The sequence below is a fragment of the Schistocerca cancellata genome, chromosome 4, assembly GCF_023864275.1.
Source record: "Schistocerca cancellata isolate TAMUIC-IGC-003103 chromosome 4, iqSchCanc2.1, whole genome shotgun sequence".
Lineage (NCBI taxonomy): Eukaryota > Metazoa > Arthropoda > Insecta > Orthoptera > Acrididae > Schistocerca > Schistocerca cancellata.
Window position 1 is genome coordinate 890,506,701 of NC_064629.1, and position 23,216 is coordinate 890,529,916.

Sequence of the window (23,216 nt, forward strand, 5' to 3'; positions counted from 1 at the left end):
TGTCTACACACCATTAATTCTAAAATGATCGTCTCTAGTTCAGGACGGCACACGCAGATCAGTCGGTTGTGTAGTTTCACCAACACGGCTGCTGTTAAATCAGGAGGCTTCAACTAGCAAATACATATTTATTCAGTGAGATACTCACACAGTGGTATTGACGGTGACTTGATGGCGAGCATTAATGCCTGAGCAGCAGTGGCTACCTCTGTACAGCCGAAGATGTCACGTTTGCCCACATATGCCAGGCAGGAGGGCTGCCTCAGTGAAACGGCAGTAGCTGGTGGTGGACTTGCAGATACGGGCGTGAGGTCAAGTGTTGGCATACAGGTGGTGCATGTGTGCTGAATCAGCTGCTTCAATGAGTAGTCATTTGGAGGGCACACTAGTGCGCAGACGCCTTGGAGACACTCAGAGACCAGATACAGTCGGCATGAAACTGGTCTCCTCTCGGTGGCTCTGGTTCGAGCCCTGGAATCACCAGGTCTAGCAGCGGCTCGTAGACTGGCAGCTAGAAGATGAAATGGCTAGACGTAGACGAAGTGGATTGAGCTACATGGGACCATCGACAGCCTTGGAGTTGTCTTCGCACTGGTAGTCGTTGAAATCAATATACTGCTTGGGTCTAAGAGACGAGTATCTACAGTGGCTCTGCCCATCTTTATTGTGGCAGTACATCTCCTTTGGTCATGTAGGGGACCAAGGCTGCATAGCACGTGGAAATTAAGCTCGCTGCTGTTGCGGGCTGGGGTCTTGCACCCTGTTGTTTCAGCATTATTCCTGCCATAACTGCAGTATTTCGCAGGCAGTTAGCTTGCCAACATCACCACAGGTTGTGAAGTCTTCATGGAGGGCTGTTGCCACAACATATGACAAGCAAGAGACATGCAAGTTTGAATGTAGCAACAAGTCCCAAATTTTATGAGAACTTGCTGACGTATTGTATGTATACATCTTAGCATACTCCCTCTGATATCACATGCATACAGCCCCCGCCCACACCTCCCCCTTCACCACTTGTGTGTCACGTCAGGAGGACTGTGCGAAGATGTGTACGTCTGCTTTGTCAACAAGGCTCAAAGAAGTTCAGAGTTGTTGATATGTTCAAATTTTCCAATGTGTTACTTCTCAGACTGCAGAGATGTGTGCTGCACATGATTGAGGTCGCTGCTAGAGGGGAGCAGCTTCGTGTTAGTCCACTGCCAAGAAAACTCTGCGAAGGTGCAATCTATAGTGTTAAAGAAGCTAATGTGTGGTGTATTTAAAATATGCCTGTGTAGTGAATTCCCCGGGATGAGCTGCCTGGAATCCAGCAGCAGATCCATGTAGACGATTATTAGCTGATGGGTCTCGATATAATGGAAGATTTTGTTGGAATTTCTAACAAAATGGAGATGTGTGATTACCTAACCAGGAATTCGCTGTTAAAAAATACTACCAAGGAACTAAATCGTGATTCTGAACAATGATAAGATATTTGGAACAGACAGTTTAATTTGGGTTAACTCCACTTTTTGAATAAATGTACATGTAACAGATTTATATGTCAAATCACAAGCCTATGAGTGAAGGATGATATTGGTAACTATCCTGTCGATTTTATATAGTGTCACTGATATGTATCAAAGAAAACTTTTTATGTCCTCCTTGGATAAAGAAAATGTAGTTACCAGACTGGTAGCTTCATTTTAAGTATAGAACTACAGTGCTTACAATGTTCTCCGCTGTACTCTGTGCCTATTATTTCTGTGTAAACTATTGGATAGTTCATAGAGCAGTTCCTGTGTTGTGTTAAACAGCGCTCTCCAGTTTATCTACTGACACATTAAGAATACACGGAAGCTGACTGGTGTACAAGTAAAGCTTGCAAATAAGCAAGACCAAGAAAATATTATAAACTTTCTTCCGTCGACCTATAGCGTTTGTTAAACTGTATCGAAATTGTTGGCACAGTCAACCCTCAAAAACAGTGTAAGTATTATACACAGGTGTTGTATTAACGTTGGAGAAACCTTTTTTTTTTCAATCCAATACATTCTTCTCCACAATACTGTTAAATATTGCTGCTACCAAATTAGGAGTACATCCAACAAATAATGTTCTTCCAAAGACCTTAAGAAAAAGAACAAATGTATTATATAGACATAACCATTCCCAATTACAGAAATTACCCTTTTACATGAAGCTAATTTGTTACGTGTATGCAGAAGAAAACTTGAAGTGGAAGAGCTCGAGGACAAAAAATGCAAACTGGAGTATTTGGTGAAAACAATTGCCATGTAGGAAGAATACAATCAGTTATTGGAAAAAGAATAATACATTGCAGGTGTGCGAACAAGGCTTACAATTACTTTAAAAACAGTATATCGAAAAACCTGTATTCATCTGTAGGGGATACGAGATATCATTATTTACGACAGATACCACTAGATAGTGGCAGTACAATACAGTATTCGCAGAAAATGATAGATCCAGTAACATTTACTATATTAAATGATACGAGAAAAATCTATTTACAAACCTCCTCCTTCATGTGGACCTGCTTAAATGGATGGTTGTATTGTATTTCAATGTAGTATTCTCGATACTGTGCATATAACAACAAGAAAACAATTTTCAGAGTTTGAAGCCGATGGAATGACTGTATTTAATGGCCATTCGTTTGCTAAAGTGGTAAACTTAAAGTCCTATACGCAAATTGCGCTAGAATATGGGAAACAGTAGACATTGACGCCGAAGAAGATGTGGAACTTGCTAACAATTTTACTATGTGAGAATTTTAAGGTAAAATTAGAATTAGAATTCCCAAATGCACTCAGCTAGAAGACCTGTTATACATGGTGTCTCACGTACGACGTAAGCACTTTGTCCAGTGTTTTATGGGTTCCAGTACCGGGTCAGGCAGATTCCGATCACCAGTCGCAAGATAAAGTCAATACCCTAGCGTAGGGTAACTACAATTAAAAATTATTGGACAACATGTTATTCAGTCGAAGTGTCATGTAGCTTTCACTGCACATCAGCATAATGTAGTACTCACCAAGGGTGCCTTAACTTGTGTTTCTGTTCTTATTGAAAAATAAGAGAGACAATTTTTTCTTTATTGAACTTACTGTTCTACTTCGGTACAAAAATCATCACCAAGTGTACCTTAACCTGTAATTAAAGTGAACCACGTGTATTTTGTGCTGTTATAGAACAAATCTCTACGTATGTTAATAAATAATACAGACAGTTTTCTTGCTTTCTATAAAGTAAAATTTTACTTTTCGCGTTAAGATCGAATTTTTATCTGCGATCATGGTCGAAGCTGTCTGATAAGCTAAATATGAGTCTAGAGAATACAGACTCGATGAAAATAGTGCTATGAGAGACGCGTAAAACAGAACTCTCGCGCCGGTATGCTATTGCCCTATACTAGCAAACGTGGTGAATTCAAAGGACAGTATTCATTGATACTGTAATCTAAATGACTGAGAACTGAGAAATGGAAACCTATAATATGACCCTACAAGCCTACTTATATACGTACTTTTATCTGTCACAGTAAATTTAGGGATAACACGAGGGGAAGTCTCTTCTTCATCTGCGAGGTATGGTATCAATGAATTACAAAACGGAACGATAATAAGCTGATCAACGTTCTAATGTAGTATCAAAAGCTACATCTCGAGTGTTGGCATTACTGGAAGTGCACCAATTCCTGGCGTGCATTCACACATTTATTTCAGCAGCTGACCCTTGACACCTGCGTACAGACGCCAGTGCCTAATACACAGCAGTACGTGTGAATTGGCAACATCTCCTGTTTTATGATCATGTTTTCTTCAGATTTTACTGCAGTTTGGATGCTGGAGAGGTGAACGAATCTTGCAGAGGAGCACCGCACAAACTAGCGGAGTAATCATCTTATCCGATCTTAGCTTCTGTGAGCCACGGATAACAATTTCCTATTTCTGGTATTCGTCCTACAATGTTGTTTTCCAATAGGAGAAAGGGAGAATGCTTGATCACACATTGCAAGGAATTTTCAAGAAGTCTTCTTCTGCACGACTGATAAAGCTTTCATTCAGTTTGTATTTTGATCGTTAAACAGGCTCTTAATTTCGTCACCCACAAATTCGCGTGAAACACTCATACTGTACACAGTACAATCTTTGTTTGGAGTCAGGTAGAAGCCATCAGGAATTATTTCCATATGGACACATTGCCAGACCTGATTATTCCACATCACACTTACCAAAGTGAATGACGGCTTCACCAAACAGGCTTACCGGTTTGAGGCAAGTCATCATGTGTTACTGGCCTCCATATTTAATCGTGTCTTTATTCGTGCAGATCGAATGCAAATAATTGTCACTCGTTGTTCATAGCGCTTCGTAGTAGTAGAGATCCGGAAATAGCATTTCAATTTGGGAGCAAAGAATCAGAATGTCTACTCATTACGTGAATTAATATTTATTGCCATACCCTAATTGAAATAAACTGTTTTATGTATTCAAAATCCATCGTAAGTGGAACGTTGTCAATGTCAGAAAAACTGGCACAGCGCAACCGCAGCTAATTCTCTGTATGGACAAATCATATGCATGACACCTCATATAAATTGACATGATTCCATTCACACTTTTCGTGAGGCCTGAGTACTGTGATTTAAAACAAATTTCAGTTTTTCTAATTGAGCATTGGAAGTTATTTGTGTACCGTCTTAATTATGCAGTGATTAACGCATCTCCTCTCTCTGGGCACGAATGGTTTCAGTTTTGGATTTTATTACGCGCTGTATAGAGTTTTTGCTTGTTGTAATTGTGATGGGCTGCTGCTGGTTCATAAAGGCCAACCTGGAATTCTAGTGCCAGCTGGATTTAGTGTTGTACACGCTCGTTGTAACGTCTCAAGTTAACTAAGAATTTGGACTCCGTAACCGTAGGAATTATAAAAAAGACACACCGAGCGAGTTGGCGCAGTGGCTAGCACACTGGACTCACATGCGGGAGGACGACGGTTCATTCCCACGTCCGGCCATCCTGATTTAGGTTTTCCGTGATTTCCCTAAATCGATCCAGGCAAATGCCGGGATGGTTCGTTTGAAAGGGCACGGCCGACTTCCTTCCCCGTCCTTCCCTAATCCGATGAGACCCATGACCTCGCTGTCTGGTCTCCTCCCCCAAAAAATCCAATCCAATCCTATAAAAACATAAGTTCCACAATTCACAGGCTCTCGTAAGCAACATCGAGAAGATTAACTTGGCTCCCTGTAAATGCTTAACGAAGTCGCTAGCAAATTAAGCTCACTAGAACCTATCTATTGAGAAATCCAAAGTTGATAATTTCCCTCAGTGATTACGTGGTTCCGCTGTACAAGACTATAATAAATTCAAATAGTGCACTGCCTGATACATAAGAAGTTAAGTAATCGATGACATTGTAGTCTACATAGCGCATGACTGAAAGCTTCAGAAGAGTTACACAGTTCGGCTGTGCCACACTGACAGCAAATAGCAGAAAAAGTCAACGTATATGATCAGCCGAATGTGCCGCGAAATTGTGCTGCAATGAGAGGTACGGTACAAGGGTCCTCTTGTGTTTTGTACAGCTATGGAAATGCTCATTACATTTCTTCATTGTACAGTAAAACAATAAAACAATAATAAAAAAAGACCCAGGGAACGTGCTTACATAGTTCGTGAGGTATGTTCATGTATTGAGTGTCACACTGAGATGTGTTGTAACAGGTCGTTTGTCGTGTATCTCATACGGATTCTGTAAGATCAGTTTACGTCTCATAACTCAAGTATTACGTAATTTATTCTCTAAATTTTCTGTTCCCCTAACTTCTTCCTTGTGGATCTTGCAGTTGTCGAGAATAACAAGAAAATTTTAGTGCCGATATTTAATGAAGAACAGCAATGTAAACTAAAGTATTCTATGAGAATAACAGTCAAGTTTTAACCCATGACAGCCTATAGCGACACAGAACAAAAGTAAACTATTTGTGGGAATTATATTACTCTATCTCTGATTCTGGAACCGTCCAAAGCTCTGTTCAGCTGAAAATACAAAGTGCCTCACTTGTTACGGAATAAGTTCGTTCTCCCCTTCAATCATCGTTGCAGAAGTTTATTAGGAGAAGTAAACCTTCGAGTATTAGGTACTGTGTGTAATACAGCCGGGATACACTTTTCACCTATAGTTTCAGTTTCAGAAGTCCTCAGCCCGCATTCAGCTAGGAGGAACTGTATTTTTTAATAAACAACACGCAGAAGCTTAAGTTACTTACTCGATCAGATAATACTCTCTCTCTTGGTTAACACTCTTAATTTGACACAAGAAAACTGATGAAACTATACAATCACCTAACGAATAGCAAGGGAACTATTCACTAAATCCTATAACAATGGTGATCCCGAATGTAAGTACGATGTGACGGAGTGAGCACTTCTGTTGAACGACTGCGATCTTTTAGGACACACTTTCTACGTTTAAGGAGCATCTATCGATCGTTTCAGTGCATGGAAAATTACTATCGGGGATACTGTTGCCAGACACATCTAAGAGTGTGGTACCTAGTCGTCTATGCTGGACTGAAAGAACTTTGTTTAGTTCTAGACACAATTACGTCCTTTTTAAGTCGGAGCTCTTTGCTCCTCGCCCCTTATTTTACCCCTTATTAAAACAATATTTGTAGACACAAACGCAGTACGCAAAGGCTAATTTGTTACGTAGTATTTCTATAACAATTGATAAGTATCCCAGCTTAGTATTTAATGATTGGATTGCTTCCAAAATGACTGCTGTATTTCCTAAATGACTGCTGTATTTTCAGATTTTCTGGTCGCTCCATTCCATGTCATGAAAGCAGTTAGTAATAGAAATTTTCACTTAGGTTTGTAAAGTACTTTGTTTGGACGTATCTGTCTTACGATACAGTCCTTTGTCTGTACACCACGCCATGTTCTAGCGACCGCAGGCACCCCATACGGGGGAAACAGCGACTGCAAGAAAGCAGTCACCAGTCGCGTACAACTTTTCTTTATTCACCGGTTTCGCTCGTCAGACGCGTGCATCTTCAGAAATTTTAGTAGCCAAAATGTATCTAGTCAGAAGCTTCTGCAGGCAAATTGTGACTGCCTTCGATTTTCCCTTCGAATGCCTGAGGTAACATGCAAATGTCATCTCCATTGGTGCAGTAATCTTCTGAATCTGTCCCGCTCAGCTCTTATCAGGTTCAGTAAGCGCCAGGGTCATCGGGGAGGATGAAAACCTGATGCTCGCTGCCACGGAGTTTTAACTGGTTGGTGGCGCACCAACTCACTGCTCCCGGCATACTGCATGTTGAAGTGCCTGTTCTGCAGACTGAGTGCTGTCTACCACGACGGTTTTCTTGACCTCCGTCGGCTGGTATTATGGTCGTGATTCTTTTTTTCTTTTATTCTTGTCAATACGTTCATCACTGACTGTGATCTTCTTATGGATAGTGGTGCAACATTAATAAGAATCAATAGCCAGCGTGTGTTTGTGGAGCGAATACACCCTGTGATGAGGAGCATTGCTTGATTGAGTTGTGTGTCAGTGACTTTAGTGAGAACACTGTTTAGTCAGTTCGAACAGCAGTATTCTGCGTGTCAGTGCCAAAGAGCTAAAGCTGATGATCTGCCGACTGTTGTCCCAGACCCTTATTGTTAACTTCTGGAGTATATTGTTCCAAGTTTTGTAATTGACTTTCATGGATTTTGTACGTCAGTGACCTGTATATCGTCTGATGCAGTATTAGAGATTCTAATCTTTAAATGTTACGAGAGGTTTCTAGCTTTCTTGTTTATTCCTTAGATGGGAAGCTGTTTCATCGGTCTTTTGAGGATTCGGTCAGAGAGTATTATATTTGGAGCATTCATCCAGCAACCTCAGCTCTGACGTTGCTTTTGCTTCAGCTTGCTATCACTTTGACCCTGAGAGGTATCCACAGTATCATCAGCGCAAATAAGTTCCCTGGACTTTGTTTCTGAATGGTGTCATGTATACAAATTAAAGACCAGTAAATAAAGGAAAGTTGTATGCGACTTTTTATTAATGCCATGTTCTACTCACATGACATTAAACATTATAGTTCTGGCGTCAGATCTGAAATAAGGACTCATGTGTCTAAGAATAGTAGACCTTTACTGTGATGTGAAGTGTAGATGATAGTTATTCCAGTATTTGCAGCCGAGGCAACCTTAAAATTATAAGCCAGGCACTAACGAACCACGGGAACCATATCAGCGACTGACTATCGCCACCCACGCCGGTATAAATCTACTGCATATTTCGTAAAGTATTTACAAGCTCTGCTCTCTGCTTGGAATGCAAGATTAGTTCTTCGAACAAATTACCCACATGTCCCATCAACAAGGAACACACATTCACCGACTCATGTACACTGATCAGCCAGAACATGATGACCACCAACGTAGCTGCCGGTAAGTTCACCGTTGTCACTGATAACAGCGGCGACGCTTCGTGGTATGGAAGCAATGAGGCCATGATAGGTCGCTGGAGGGAGCTACCACCACATTTGCACACACAAGTCACCTATTTCCGATTCATTCCGAGGAGGTGGGAGGTGAGTTCTGACGCCACATTCAATCACATTCCAGATCAGGTTCAGTGGTGGTGAAATGGGAGGTCACCACATCAATTGTAACTCGCCACTGTGTTACTCAAATTACTCCATCACAGTCCCGGCCTTGCGGACATAGCGCATTATCTTGTTGGAAAGTCCCACTACCGTCAGGAAACATGATCTGTACGATGTTCCCAGCTTGTCTTCGCCCCGCAGCACAGGTGTCTAGGAGCTGTTCCGACGGATTCGCGCCCTCCGACAGGCGTGATAAAGAAGGTATCGGAATTCGTTAGATCATGCAGCGCTCTGCCAATGAGCCAACGTCCAGTGTCCATGGTCACGCGCCAATTTCAGTCGTGGTGTTAACACTGGCACATGGATGGGTCATCGGCTGTGGAAGCCTATCGTTAAGAGTGCTCGGTAGACTATGTGTTTTGACAGACTTGGACTCTGCCCCCCAGCATAAAGTCTGATGTTAGCTGCGCCATAGTTCGCCGCCTGCCTTGTTTTAACAGTCTGCCGAGCCTGCGACGTCCGACATCTGTAATGTGGGGCGACTGCCCAACGCCACGACATCTGGACGTAGTTTCAGCTTGGTTTCCCCACGTGTTGAAGACAATCACCACAGCACTCTTCGAACAGCCGACAAGTGACGCTTCCGAAATGGTCGTGTCGAGCTTCCAGGCCATCACAATCTGCCCCCGGTGAAACTCAGTTCGCGCAACTTCCCCATTCTACATACGGACAGCACGCTCATTGACGCTACATGCACCTGCGTGTGTGACTAGCAGCCATTCCTCTCCAGGTGACGCTGCTATCGCATGGAAGGATTTACATCGATAGTAGGTCGTTAGTCATAATGTTCGGGGTGATCAGCGTATAAGTGTACCTACAGTCCATTACAAGAGTCCATGAAATGAAATGTCGTGTGGCTATGGCGTCCCGTCGGGTAGACAGTTCGCCTGGTGCAAGTCTTTTGAGTTGACACCACTTCGGCGACTTGCGTGTCGATGGGATGAGATGATGATGATGATTAGGACAACACAACACCCAGTCACTGAGCAGAGAAAATCTCCGATCCAGCCGGGAAACGAACCCGGACCCCTCTGCAAGGTATTTCGTCCCGCTGACCACTCAGCTACCGGGGCGAACGCAATAGTCCATGAAACAGTGTAAATAAATGTCCGAATAAGTATTTTTGGACAGAATTAGAGTTAATTCAGGCTGCTCCAGAAAAAGAACTTAATTATCAGAAATGTCCTTAAAATTTGATTTAAATATCTGTCATTGAGTTAAACATTTAAGGTTTCGATCTTTTTTATGACACTAATCATTGTCCTAACAACAACACAAAGAGCAGATTTCAGATGCCGTAGTTTTTCTTTGATAACGGAAACTGGAAAACTAAATGATTCATATTACGCCAAATTGAAGAACTTCAGTCATTCACTCACTGTTGGCGAACCTAACAAGAAGTACTGAAATTCTGTGGTTTTTAATTTTTATTGATATGTGTGGACAAGGACATGGATCTTAAGTGCCTGCAACTTACAATATGTGTTACAGCAGAGAGATATTTTCACTTCTACTGCGTTACAGATTGGTCATAATTAAACTTCCGCTATTTGAGAGGGCGCCCATGAAAAGCGAGTGGCCGTAGGACAATGAAACTATGTGGAAAGATTTCTAAGGACCTGTGGAAGAGAAATAACGAAAAAACCTTCGAAAAGATCACATTTTAATTTCCAAAATAGGGTAACATTTTGTACGAATACTTGCTTCCGCGGCGATATCCGTTAATAAAACATCCTCGGGTTTCATGCTGCGTCAAGTGGTTTACTGCCCACGAGCTTTCGGCAGAGATCTCCTCTGCCATTGTCAAGTGGATGACAGTCGTGTGGTTGTCATTGCCGTGCTTATATAGCCGCGCCGTCACTCGTGACGTCACTGGTGCTCGGTCCCGCACCATATATGGCAATGTTTTGGCCAAGCGACTGCCGGGCCCGCTTCATCTGCCTCAACACCGCAGTCTACGCTGTACTCAGCTGCAGTCCACCGCCTCTATTGAAGGTGTTGTCAGAAATTCTAATCTCTATGGCCTCTTTTATCACGCTATCCCAGAAGCCATTAGTCCGTTTAATAACATACGTCTCATCGAATGCAGTTCGGTGTCCTTTTTCCAGAGCACGTTCCGCTGCAGCTGACTTTTCTGGATAGCGCAGACGGTAACACCTATCATGTTCTATGCGGCGCTGTTCAATAGTGCGAACAGTCTGGCAGACAAATAACTGCCCACATCCACACGTTATCTTGTAAATTCCTGGCGTTCTGAGGCCTACATCGTCTTTCACAGATTTCATTAGTTGCCCGATCTTTGCCGGAGGCCTGAAGATTGTGTCAATTTTATGCCTCTTCAGGAGCCGACTAATCTTCCCTGTTGTCGAACCACAAAACGGTAATAATGCAACCTGCTTGCTGTCTTCTTCAAAGGTCTTCTTCCTTTGAGGCTTGGTTGACAATGCTTGTGAGGTGAGATCTGTTTGTTGTTGTAACCATTTTCCTTAAAAACTTTGCGTAAGTGGCTCAATTCTCTCGGCAAGATTTCAGCGTCTGAGACGGTTTCAGCTCGATGTACTAAGGTCCTCAGAACTGACTGTTTCTGTGCTGGTGACGTACAGATACCGATCCGTGTGGGTGGGTTGCCGTTCTTGGACGTGCTTGACCGCCGTAAACCCAATGGGTCTCTAGGTCATAGCGTTTACCGCAAGCCCAGGAGAAATTCCCAAGTCGCTAGCTATTCGAACTTTCGCACCATGTTCTTCAACCACGGTGTCGAAAGAGGATCTCTCCGCATTCCTTTAAGGCATCAATACTAACATTAGCTGCAGCGCTATTACTGTTGTTTTGATAAACAAAGAAGCTTTACGAGTAAAGCCTTCTCGCCTTTTCCAGACCCGTTTCAATTGTCTGTAGCTTAATGCACGCTGATGCTTGTGTTTCCACCCTACGTCGCCATACCATTACCGGCCGCAAATCCTGCAGCGCACAGTCTAAACATCAAGCCCATTAAGGTGGGTACCCATACGGTAAATAGTTTTCAGTGTTCGCTGGCTCAAATAGCGAAAGTTTAATTATAACCACCACGTATGCTGAATAATATGATGATTAGTTGTAAATTAGAAACAGAAAAGAAGCAGAGCATAGTGATAGACTAAATGACGTCGTAAATAATTTTCTATTACTCCTGTAGAAAGGTTACACTTCGTAGTATAGATTCTTCTATTTTAGAAGTCCCCTCTGCAAGTATTTCACATCATACTCCTTGAAGTACGTACATTCTTCACATCGTTGTTGCTTCCTATAGTTTGGAATTCTAAGTTGGTGCAGAATTTCCCGTTATTTTGAAGGATTGTACAGGAATACATCTTAGTACCGAGCTCTACTTGCGACGGTCCACTATTCTGTTGGAAGATGAAATTGTTTTCTAAACGTAGTTTCGTCGTAATTTACTGCACGTTTACTTTCGCTGTGTCATTAAGCGTTATATTGCTTTCCGTAGAGAAGCACTTGCTTCTGGTACTGGCGAAATTTACGTACCTCGAAACAAGCACTGAGGCTGAGACTATGTCACGTCTAGTCGACATCGAGGTCACTAGTGTCGCAGCACAGGCGCGGAATGTTTCAAAAATGGGGAAGGAAATCGGCCGTGCCCTTTCGAAAGAAGTATTCCGGCATTTGAGTGGAGCGATTTAAGGAAATAACGGAAAACCTTAGCCTGGATGTCCGAACGCGGATCTGAAACGTCGTCCTCCCGAATGTGAGTCCATTGTTCTAACCACTCCGCTACCTCACTCGGTCAAGAACGTAAAAATTTGCTTTCATCACTCGACCGTATTCCAGAAGTCTTCAAGGTGACTTAGATATTCAACTATCAATGTCGGCTCCTCATCCGTTTCTGTTCATTAATGTACAGGGTGTTTCAAAAATGACCAGTATATTTGAAACGGCAATAAAAACTAAACGGGCAGCGATAGAAATACACCGTTTGTTGCAATATGCTTGGGACAACAGTACATTTTCAGGCAGACAAACTTTCGAAATTACAGTAGTTACAATTTTCAACAACAGATGGCGCTGCGGTCTGGGAAACTCTATAGTACATATCCACCATGCATAGCAATAATATGGCGTAGTCTCTGAATGAAATTACCCGATACCTTTGACAACGTGTCTGGCGGAATGGCTTCACATGCAGATGAGATGTACTGCTTCAGCTGTTCAATTGTTTCTGGATTCTGGCGGTACACCTGGTCTTTCAAGTGTCCCCACAGAAAGAAGTCACAGGGGTTCATGTCTGGCGAATAGGGAGGCCAATCCACGCCGCCTCCTGTATGTTTCGGATAGCCCAAAGCAATCATACGATCATCGAAATATTCATTCAGGAAATTAAAGACGTCGGCCGTGCGATGTGGCCGGGCACCATCTTGCATAAACCACGAGGTGTCCGCAGTGTCGTCTAAGGCAGTTTGTACCGCTACAAATTCACGAAGAATGTCCAGATAGCGTGATGCAGTAATCGTTTCGGATCTGAAAAATGGGCCAATGATTCCTTTGGAAGAAATGGCGGCCCAGACCAGTACTTTTTGAGGATGCAGGGAAGATGGGACTGCAACATGGGGCTTTTCGGTTCCCCATATGCGCCACTTCTGTTTATTGACGAAGCCGTCCAGGTAAAAATAAGCTTCGTCAGTAAACCAAATGCTGCCCACATGCATATCGCCGTTATCAATCCTGTGCACCATATCGTTAGCGAATGTCTTTCGTGCAGCAATGGTAGCGGCGCTGAGGGGTTGCCGCATTTGAATTTTGTATGGATAGAGGTGTAAACTCTGGCGCATGAGACGATACGTGGACGTTGGCGTCATTTGGACCGCAGCTGCAACACGGCGAACGGAAACCCGAGGCCGCTGTTGGATCACCTGCTGCACTAGCTGCGCATTGCCCTCTGTGGTTGCCGTATGCGGTCGCCCTACCTTTCTAGCACGTTCATCCGTCACGTTCCCAGTCCGTTGAAATTTTTCAAACAGATCATTTATTGTATCGCTTTTCGGTCCTTTGGTTACATTAAACCTCCGTTGAAAACTTCGTCTTGTTGCAACAACACTGTGTTCTAGGCGGTGGAATTCCAACACCAGAAAAATCCTCTGTTCTAAGGAATAAACCGTGTTGTCTACAGCACACTTGCACGTTGTGAACAGCACACGCTTACAGCAGAAAGACGACGTACAGAATGGCGCACCCACAGACTGCGTTGTCTTCTATATCTTTCACATCACTTGCAGCGCCATCTGTTGTTGAAAATTGTAACTACTGTAATTTCGAAAGTTTGTCCGCCTGGAAATGTACTGTTGTCCCAAGCATATTGCAACAAACGGTGTATTTCTATCGCTGCTCGTTTAGTTTTTATTGCCGTTTCAAATATACCGGTCATTTTTGAAACACCCTGTATGTTTCTTCCTAGCTACCCGTCCGTAACAGTCTTGCGGTCTATACACATTCCTTATCGGAGATGCAGTGAGGTCTGTACCCGTTTTTTGAGCAAATAAGTAACTACTTTTGGATCACAGATTTTGGGCTCCATTTTGAGGATATACAAAGTCAATCATTTTCCTGGGTCTGAGAGGTACAGTCGTCGTCTGATGTCCTGACTTTTTCTGTACTTCAAAAACGTTCCTTTGTACAGAATACACAGAATAGTGGCCTCTGCAATATCACTGTAATGAATATGCAGATTTGCAATTTTTCTTCCACTTCAGTCGGCATCACATTTGAACCATTCATCTTATTTGGGTGTCGCCACTTTGCTCTCCCTCTCTCTGTCTCTGTCTCGCTCGCGCTTTCTCTCTATATATCTACATACTCCCTATGTTCACAACACGTTCTAACAGTTTTCTCTCCTATTGCTACTGTCATTACTGGGAGATTCTCACTCTAGAAACAACTATTCAGAAGACTACCAGTATCGCCTGTTCAGACGATATTTGTCGCATTTCAGCTATGTAGACGATGAAAAGCTCTGTAACGTCAAAACTATTGTCACCATACGTCAGATACCACGGAAATAAGTGGCAAATGCCAATGTAGCGTCCGAGGCAGCCGCCCTCCTTCCTGCTCTCAGCACGGCAACGCATGTCTTGTATGCCCCAAGTAATATTCAGTGTCTGAAAAATACAATTACACGCAACCTCGAACTGTTTCAGTCTCCTTATGCTGTGACATTCTTCTTTTGTACCTATTTTTGAAAATAAACATCGTATCGCAACGAATTTTTATAGTTCTCTTTATCATGATTCCGACACTAAAATGCATCCCTCCTATAGCGTTGAAACTGTCGGCAAATATCATGAAAAAACAATAAACTTAGGTATCCGAATACTTCCCTTTAAGTTACTGACTACTTTTTTGTGACAGGAATGGACGAGATTTTGAAGTTTCGTGTTAGTTAATACAGTGTGTTTCATTTTTTCCGTACTCCAAGCAAAAAATAAATTCTACAGCATCTGAGATCTGTTGTTTACGTTACTTAACATAACTGTTTCTGGTGTATGTGCTAAAGAAACCCCAAAGTCGAAATAAATATATGTCTGAGCACTTCTTACACCCACTGTATGTCCTAAAATTAAAGTCCGTTACGAACAATCCAATACAAATTGAGCGCTTTTAAATCATTGGTCTCTATACTTTCATTATATTAACAGTGTGATCACTTGCGTTAAAACAAGCACTTCGATTTAGCACTGCGTGAGAATATTGTACATTACTTTTACAGACTTTCGTATAGTGCTATGTGATGTAAGCAGAACTTAAAAGTTGTGGTTTGTGATATGTGATGGGCAAACTGACTGGGCTATGAATTTTGGAACTTAACTAACTGATATTTATCCCATTCTGCCCACATTGATTCTACAATTCAATGGTCGAAACACGTCGTTTCGAACGTAAGATATAGGCAAACATTTAACAAATGTATTACTAAAGCATGAATTTTCCAGCTGTGCACTGATTTTACCATATTGGTCATGAGAACCGAGAATAGCAGCTCTTATTTGGAAAGATGAAGAAAGAAACTGACTGCTCCATACAGTATAGGAAGTAAGAGAATTGTTTCGATAAACTCTAAGAAATGACATCAGAAACTGAGTAACGGTGTATACAGAAATTCCTGCGAGGACCAGTGATCGTTTCCTACATCTTACATACATACACAAAGAAAATACTGTTATGGCTTTGGGACTCATGTCCAGGAACAAAGAGGAAAGAGAGATGTATAGAGAAGAAGAGGGAACAGATGTGTGTGGAAGAGAGAGAGAGAGAGAGGGGGGGGGGAGGAAGATGTGTGATTAGAAGTAGGGGATGGAGTGGAAAATGTCCCCTGCAGTGACAGTCGGGGATGGAGGGAGTATTTATATAATGTTTGACTATACACACTAACGCTTCTAAAAACACGGAGACGAAAAAAATCAGTAAAAACACAGTGTACCACCGCGAAGTAAATCAACAAGAGTTACAAACATCCAAGAAACATAAATTTTTAAATGAATGTATTTTATTTTCACCCATCACCTTTTGGTTTCTGTACTGGTAGCTTTTTCTAGTTGAAAATATTGATTATAGTACTAAATAGGAGAACATTCCTTGTCCGTCTCGCGTAGTTGGATGTATGCCTCACAGTTGATGTAAAGCACTAAGAGAATTGATAAACTACTGAGGAGGTTTTACGCACCTTGCACTGGCACCTACCTAACATCTCTCACTGTCTCATCAGTTTTTTGGTGTTGTGTTCTTAGATGTAGATATAGCTAGAATGACCAGCACTTTTAAAAACAATATTTTCACCTCTACTGAAATACGTGTGCGTAAGTGAAAGACATATGTGTGTTTCGAAAAAAAAAAAGAAAATATATCCTTCACAATGTTGGCGAGTCTGACTATCGCCTTTCTGGGTAAACCAGTAAGTTAAATGCCCACAATTGTATTAATTTAGATTTATCTGACTCGACATAAATTTTAAAAAGTCTAGTTGTCTCTTTCAAAAAAAGTTAGTTAACTACTATAGGGGAATTCATTTATTGATTCTGTATTATTTTTCTTAAAAACATTTTAGTTCAATATCTTTTTTTCTTGATTTCGAAAGGAAGAAATGTAGACGTCTGTCATCTGCCTTTTTCACATATTTTACTATCTTACGATTGGTACTCATTAAAATTTAAAAGAAAAGTCTTTCAATAAATAAATGGGAACCAGGATCAATTAAATGCACCCTTATCTGGTCTGTTTTGTTTCGACGGATCAGAAACTTACAAGATGTAGATGTTGGTGGTGAGGAATGTCATTTAAGTAAGTGCTGTCGCATCGCAATACAAAATACGAGTTTCTTATTCGGGAAGTTTAAGTTAATGATAAAATCGAGCATCCGCGACCGGAGGGAACGGCTGATAGTAACGCTTCGTCAGAACTGAAGCCATTAAGTGCGGGAAGTTGCGTTCACCGTCCGGCTTGCGGATGCTCGAGCAGCACGGTACGGTAGCTGAGCGGCGCACCACTCACTGTTTGAGCACCATCACAGCAAGATGCATGTCAGCTATGCATCGTCCAGGTCTTAGCATTCACGTTTGCGATAAACATAGATGAAAGCACAAAATAGTTACTTTAAATAATGTTGTGGAAAGCGTTGAGGAAATCCTAGTGATACGGTAGTGTGACGTTTTGTGTTGCTAGTTGTAACGCAGGCGGCCGGAAGCCCCACGCCGGCGCTCCGGCCGCCTCCCTAGACGTACTCAAGTATTCTATTTGCACTGCATGTGTCATCCTACCACTGTGAGCACAGCACTGATTGTTTCTTTTCCTGCTGTTTTCATTTCAGACGTTCTACCAGCCTCCCTTGATTTATCTGGCACAGACTCTGCACTCTACCCGTATGACCCCGAGCAAGGAAATTTCCGAGAGTTGTGGTACCCCAGCTTGTATCCGTACTTTCTCTCCCCGCCCACCTCGCACCAGCACCCGCAACCGTCCCTAGAAGAAACTCAAATAGATTACGATGACTCGGAAACTAAACTGACTGCTTCCTATTCGGGGTCAATTTCAGTTAAGGTGATATCCTCGGAAAATGCCACGTCGTTTGACGGCATTGAGTCTCAGTTAGAGAACCCTCTAGTTGGCATTAGGGGTGCCAACCAGAAGGATTATAACGGAGTAAGGCAGGAAGTGCAATGGCAAGGCAATGGCAATGGCAACAGCTCGCTATTTGACGAAGACGGACAGCCGAGGCGGACTAGTTTGACGCAGTACCCGGGAAAAAGTATGTATCCCACAGGCACCCTCGAGCCAGAGACGAACAACAAACCCGTCCCCTGCTGCCTGCAGGCTGCTCTTTGCGCGTACGTCGTCTCTCTTAGCCGCAGGAGCGCAGGGAGGCGGGAAACTTTGTTATTCGTCTCTAGCCTATAATGTCTTTCTTTGTTTCTTCCAGCACGCTTTAAAATTAATTTTTTGACATTGGAATGAAGGTACACAGCAGGTAGGAAATACAGAGTACTTTTAACATGCTTAATAACTGTTTCACAGCAACTAATGTTAAATGCAAGCACAAGCTTTTTGAATGGCTTCTGCTCGCACAATTAATGCTTGTTGCAAAAGTACATGCCTGTAATTTAACATTAATTTTTTGGCTTTGTGTATGTAATATTTATGTAATAATGATATAAATATATTTTCCTGTTTCTCTATTCCCAAATTTCCTAAATATTTAATTACCAGTTTTTGAGACAAACAGCACTCTTTTTACACTTTTCACGTGTTTTATGAAAGATGGCACGACACGTCGATATTTTAAAAAATCGTGCTAATAAACATAAGCAAATCACAGTTTTTGTCAAAAAAGAAAAGAGAAGAAGCAGCATGAGCATAAGCACAAACATGATGTTACATTTTCTACACGCTAAATAGTGCCTGTACTTGGAAAACACTTAACACTGTGTTCACGCTGCACTTGGCCAAATGAACAACATGTTATCTTCCTTGGAAGGTGTTTCAGTGATTCTGCTAAGCTGGAAACGCACAATATATTTGGCACGCAATAAAAAATAATACTTCAATGTTGTCTATCTGTTTCTTTCCTTCAGTGCTGGTTTTTAATGTTTGCCTGTAGTGGAATGGTTATCAAATGTGGCACATTAGAGTGAGGAAGTGCTACAGTTTTTTGTGCTGTTCGGACGGTTAGGGCAAATTTTAATGATTATATTATATAATGTACATTATTTCAGAAACAAAATATGATTTGTATGTACGACGGGGACCATTTTCTTAGGTGGTCTTCGTCCCACATCATGCTTACTAGTGTATCACCGGCACTGGAGCGTGGTTGTGAAGATTACTGTTATTTTGAAGAGAAATTTTATGTGTTTAAACTCTTTTGCAACAGTCACCGTTCACAATTTTCGCATTATGCTTACGACTAACTGGAAATCTAACAGGCATCACACGATTCCAAACGATATGTAAATTAATACTGTTTTCAAATACGAAACAAAAACTTCTTTATCAGCTGCAATAAAACAGTTGCCTAACAAGAAATAAATTTATTACTGGTGGAATGAAAGTGCTTTGAAAGGAAGACAGAAAAATAATGTCGTTTCCACGGTATCAAGAAAAATGTGTGATATATTAACTCGGTCAAATCGGAACTATATTATTTCCCTGAGGAGAGAAGTTTGCGAAACGTTTTGCGTCAAGGTATTATTATTATTATTATTATTATTATTATTATTTGCTCTCCACTGTAGAGTCCTTGACAAGATATGAGAGTGACGTACAAAATGTGAGCCACATTTAATGTAGCGCTACACTCCATGCCTTTAAATTTCTTTCTTTTTATACTCAACATTTTCTTCGTTTCTCAAGTTCTTCGCTAGCTGATGCAGTTCGAGAAAGAATAGAAAGTTCGTCTAAATGCAGTCTACAGCTGTGTTATATGCGTTACTATATAAACTACTATACGCGTATTTTTTTAATATGTAGCTGCTTCGGCATTCCCTTTTCTGAGTCAGATACTATTTTCTGCTTTGTGCCAATAATTCATGACGCTTAATCTCTGCTGGGTGCGGTATTGCAACAAGTCTTACCTCGTATACTTGTACTGCGCTTTGTTAAAAATATTCGTGTTATGAGGTTCACTCTTGTTCTTCGCATGGCTTTAAATTTTATGCCCGTATAAGTTTATTTTTATTTAACTGACATTCTTTTATATTTGGAAGTTACAACTGTTTATATTCCATTCATGAATGATGAAGTTTTAATTACACGGTTCTTTTATCAGCAGGAACACCAGTAAGTTTTTCAAAATAAAGCTTGTGTTATGTTGCAAACGCAGTATGTCTATATCACCAGCTTTGACTTAGATGTCATCGAGAATTATTCAAAAGATGAGGATTACTCGGCAGGAAACTGAAAGATGCATTAATAGGAAAGACCGGAAAACTCGCGAATCGAGCAGGAAACATACTGAGGTGGAAAACGTAAGTATGAATTTAACGAAAATTTAATAGAAGTGACCAGGAAATGTAGCTATGCGAATGGATCGTACATGGTCCAAAGAAGCTCTTTCATGGATTCCAAGAGATAGGAGATGATCCATGTGACGGCCTACTAGAAGTTGGGTAGAGAAAATTAGAAAACAATCAGGAGCAATATGGACGCATATAGCTGGAATCTCTAATGCGTAGAGAGGTGCAGAAGAGGCCTTTATGCAGCAGTGCTTGTCAAATGGCTGAAAATGAACAGTGAGGTAGCGTGAAAACTGCACATGTATCACATTCTATCTCGAAATCGCCACAGAAGATTCTATCCTGGAATCACCGCAAAAGAGGATTTTCGGATTTCGTTTCGGACCAAGTGTGGGCAAGATAGCGAAATCTTATCCATGTAATAAAAATCAATAATATATTCTTGGGTATATACGGAGGAGTGTAAAGGTACTGCCCTCCCAACCCCTCCTGCGTTTATTCAAATGGAATTCCATTCCAGTAACTACGGAACAACTGAATGTGTCGCACACCTGAATTTGCGGGATGCGCTGACTGAGATAGGACCTGTAAGGGCACAGATTTGATCTCATTAACCACAAAGTCAAATATAGTTTCTGCATGACTCCCGGACATGAGCTGAGTAACTACACAATAATCTTGATTGGTTCATTATCTTACATACGAGGTGTGAGATGAATGACGAATCTGTTGCGTTACGTATTTTACGTCATAACAGTGCCACTGTCCAGATAATGCTTTCAATCGAGTGCCCACTAAATTTTGAAATTCATTGACGACTTGTCACTAGGTTCGTGCTACGATGAGGATATAGTAAATAAGGTTTCCTTTTTTGGTTGGTTCCGCTGTTGTAACTTTCACGTCCACGAAGCCGCACAGCTTCATTTTTCAAGCGCTTATCCACCTTCAACTATCTGTTCTCTAATGAAAGACAACGTTATTTACGAGTGGTATAGTATAAAGTATCAACTGTCAATTATAACTTACAACCTATTTGTGAATGAATGGATGAATGAATGAAACGAGTACTAAACAGTATAGGAACAAATTAATGGTCATACAATGTAGCAGCATATTCACAGAACGTGGCAGGAAATCAGGGTGAGCTCAGACACTATTATTAAAATATAGAGGAATTACTTATGCCATTAACAGTACAGATAACGGATCAGATTCATGGAAACTGGCGAAAAATTAGGTGGATCAGTACAGGAACTGGTAACTACGCTCATATTAGTATACACATTAAATCTGGTCACATAATCGAAACATTGTACGTACCTGAACATCACACGTATATTCAAAATTGTGTGCATAATCCGAAATACGAGGGCTATTCGGAAAGTAAGGCCCGATCGGTAGCGAAATGGAAAATAATAATAAGGACAAATACGCAGAAACGTTATGCATAAGAAAGCTAAACAGTGATATAAAATAAGCAATTGGAATTAAAGGTATGCTCTCCAGCTCTCGTAGATTACTCGGCATATTATGGCAAAACGCCAAAAGGAATAGAGAAAGAACACATTTGTACCAAAAATGCTGATGAGACAGGACAAAAACTTCAAAGCCGTAATGAAAAGTCCTTCTTAACACATAACTCTTCATCGGAAAATGTGTATCAGAAAGTCAAATTATCATAACATTAGTTTAGAACCCATGAGTCTTATGGGGTCATAATGTCACAATTTGACGCTGGTCCCATAACGAACTTTTTCCCGGACTTACACATTTAGGTATCAAACATTTTCACTTTTTAAACTAAATGAATATTCTCTGCAACATTAACTCCTGAAACAGCCTTCAAAACGCGATTTTTCTTGCGAGTGGCGCGCATGCGGAATTTTCTGTACTTGTCCACCGAAATCTTTCGTGTCCCTACAGCTCCATGTCCATCCTCATATATCCGTCAGATGAATGGGTATCTGCATCTACACATGATTCCTATCATGGATAGATCGTTTATTAAATTTTATAGTTCCAGAAAAGCGTTCGCATAGGTGTACCGCATTCCCGATTTCGGCCGAATCTGACAACATAAACAGGGTGCAGCTTTCTAGTAATTCCTCTCTCGCCGAGAAGTCACTACATTCGCTCAACTATTGCAGTATATTGCGTTTATTATGATTCATTTTTAAAACAATTCTTATATAAACTGATTTTATCGTAATTGTTTCATAATTAATAAGGTGCTGGTTAACAACTTTTCTCAAATACAAAATATTTTTACGAACTTCCAGCATGCTGGAGTAGTAGGTCAGCAAATTCTGTTAATCATTACAACGAAAAACCAGTCCATAGATGCAACAAATTTTACTTTTTTTTTATTCACCCGATGATTATTTTCGGGCTGAGACCCATTTTCAAAACATCGTAATATAGTCATAAATGGTATTTCCGAAGACCTTAGTTACCTGATTGAGCTGTAACTGTTCGTTGCACAGTTTTGACATGGTTTTCACTTCTTCGAAAATATCATTTTTGGCTATGTTTCGATGATCTGAAAATGGGTCTCGGCCCGGAACTAGTCATCAAGTGAATAAAAGAAGTAAAATTTAAAACTTTGGACTGGTTCTTCGTTGTACAAAATATTTTATTATAATTACAAAATTGAGTTAGCATTATTATATTACAGGTAGCTTGCTAACACTAGTTATCGCGCGTCTGTTAATTCCTTCAAAAGCTTCAGAATAAAAAGAAAGTCAAGGTTCCCAAATATTTGTTTGTTCTGCGTCAGACCGAAACTTACACAAATTCTCTTAATAACAAAAGAAGAACATGACTCGTAAAAGTAAGGAATCAGCGCTGTATAGTTATTATTTCTACCAAGAAAATTCTCGATGTTGTTAAAGGATAAGAATCTTTTCTGATACAAGCAAGGCGCCAGACCATTAATACTAGTAGAGGCTTCACGAGGAAAATGCTGATTTTAGTTTCAGTTGGGTGTTCATTGCTGGTCCTGTTTTTAGTGTTGGTGTCCACAATGAAGGTTTACATCTATCGGATGATCA

The 23,216-nt window shown here is 41.1% G+C and overlaps 1 protein-coding gene across 1 annotated transcript in view; it reads left to right on the top strand.

Annotated features, from left to right (window-relative positions):
- LOC126184491 (uncharacterized) overlaps nucleotides 1-23,216 on the top strand; it is a 1,094,025-nt gene that overhangs the window by 596,426 nt on the left and 474,383 nt on the right. The window contains exon 5 of the mRNA XM_049926884.1: nucleotides 17,526-17,963. Coding sequence (XP_049782841.1) covers nucleotides 17,526-17,963 — 438 coding nt within the window. The remainder of the gene's footprint in view (nucleotides 1-17,525; nucleotides 17,964-23,216) is intronic.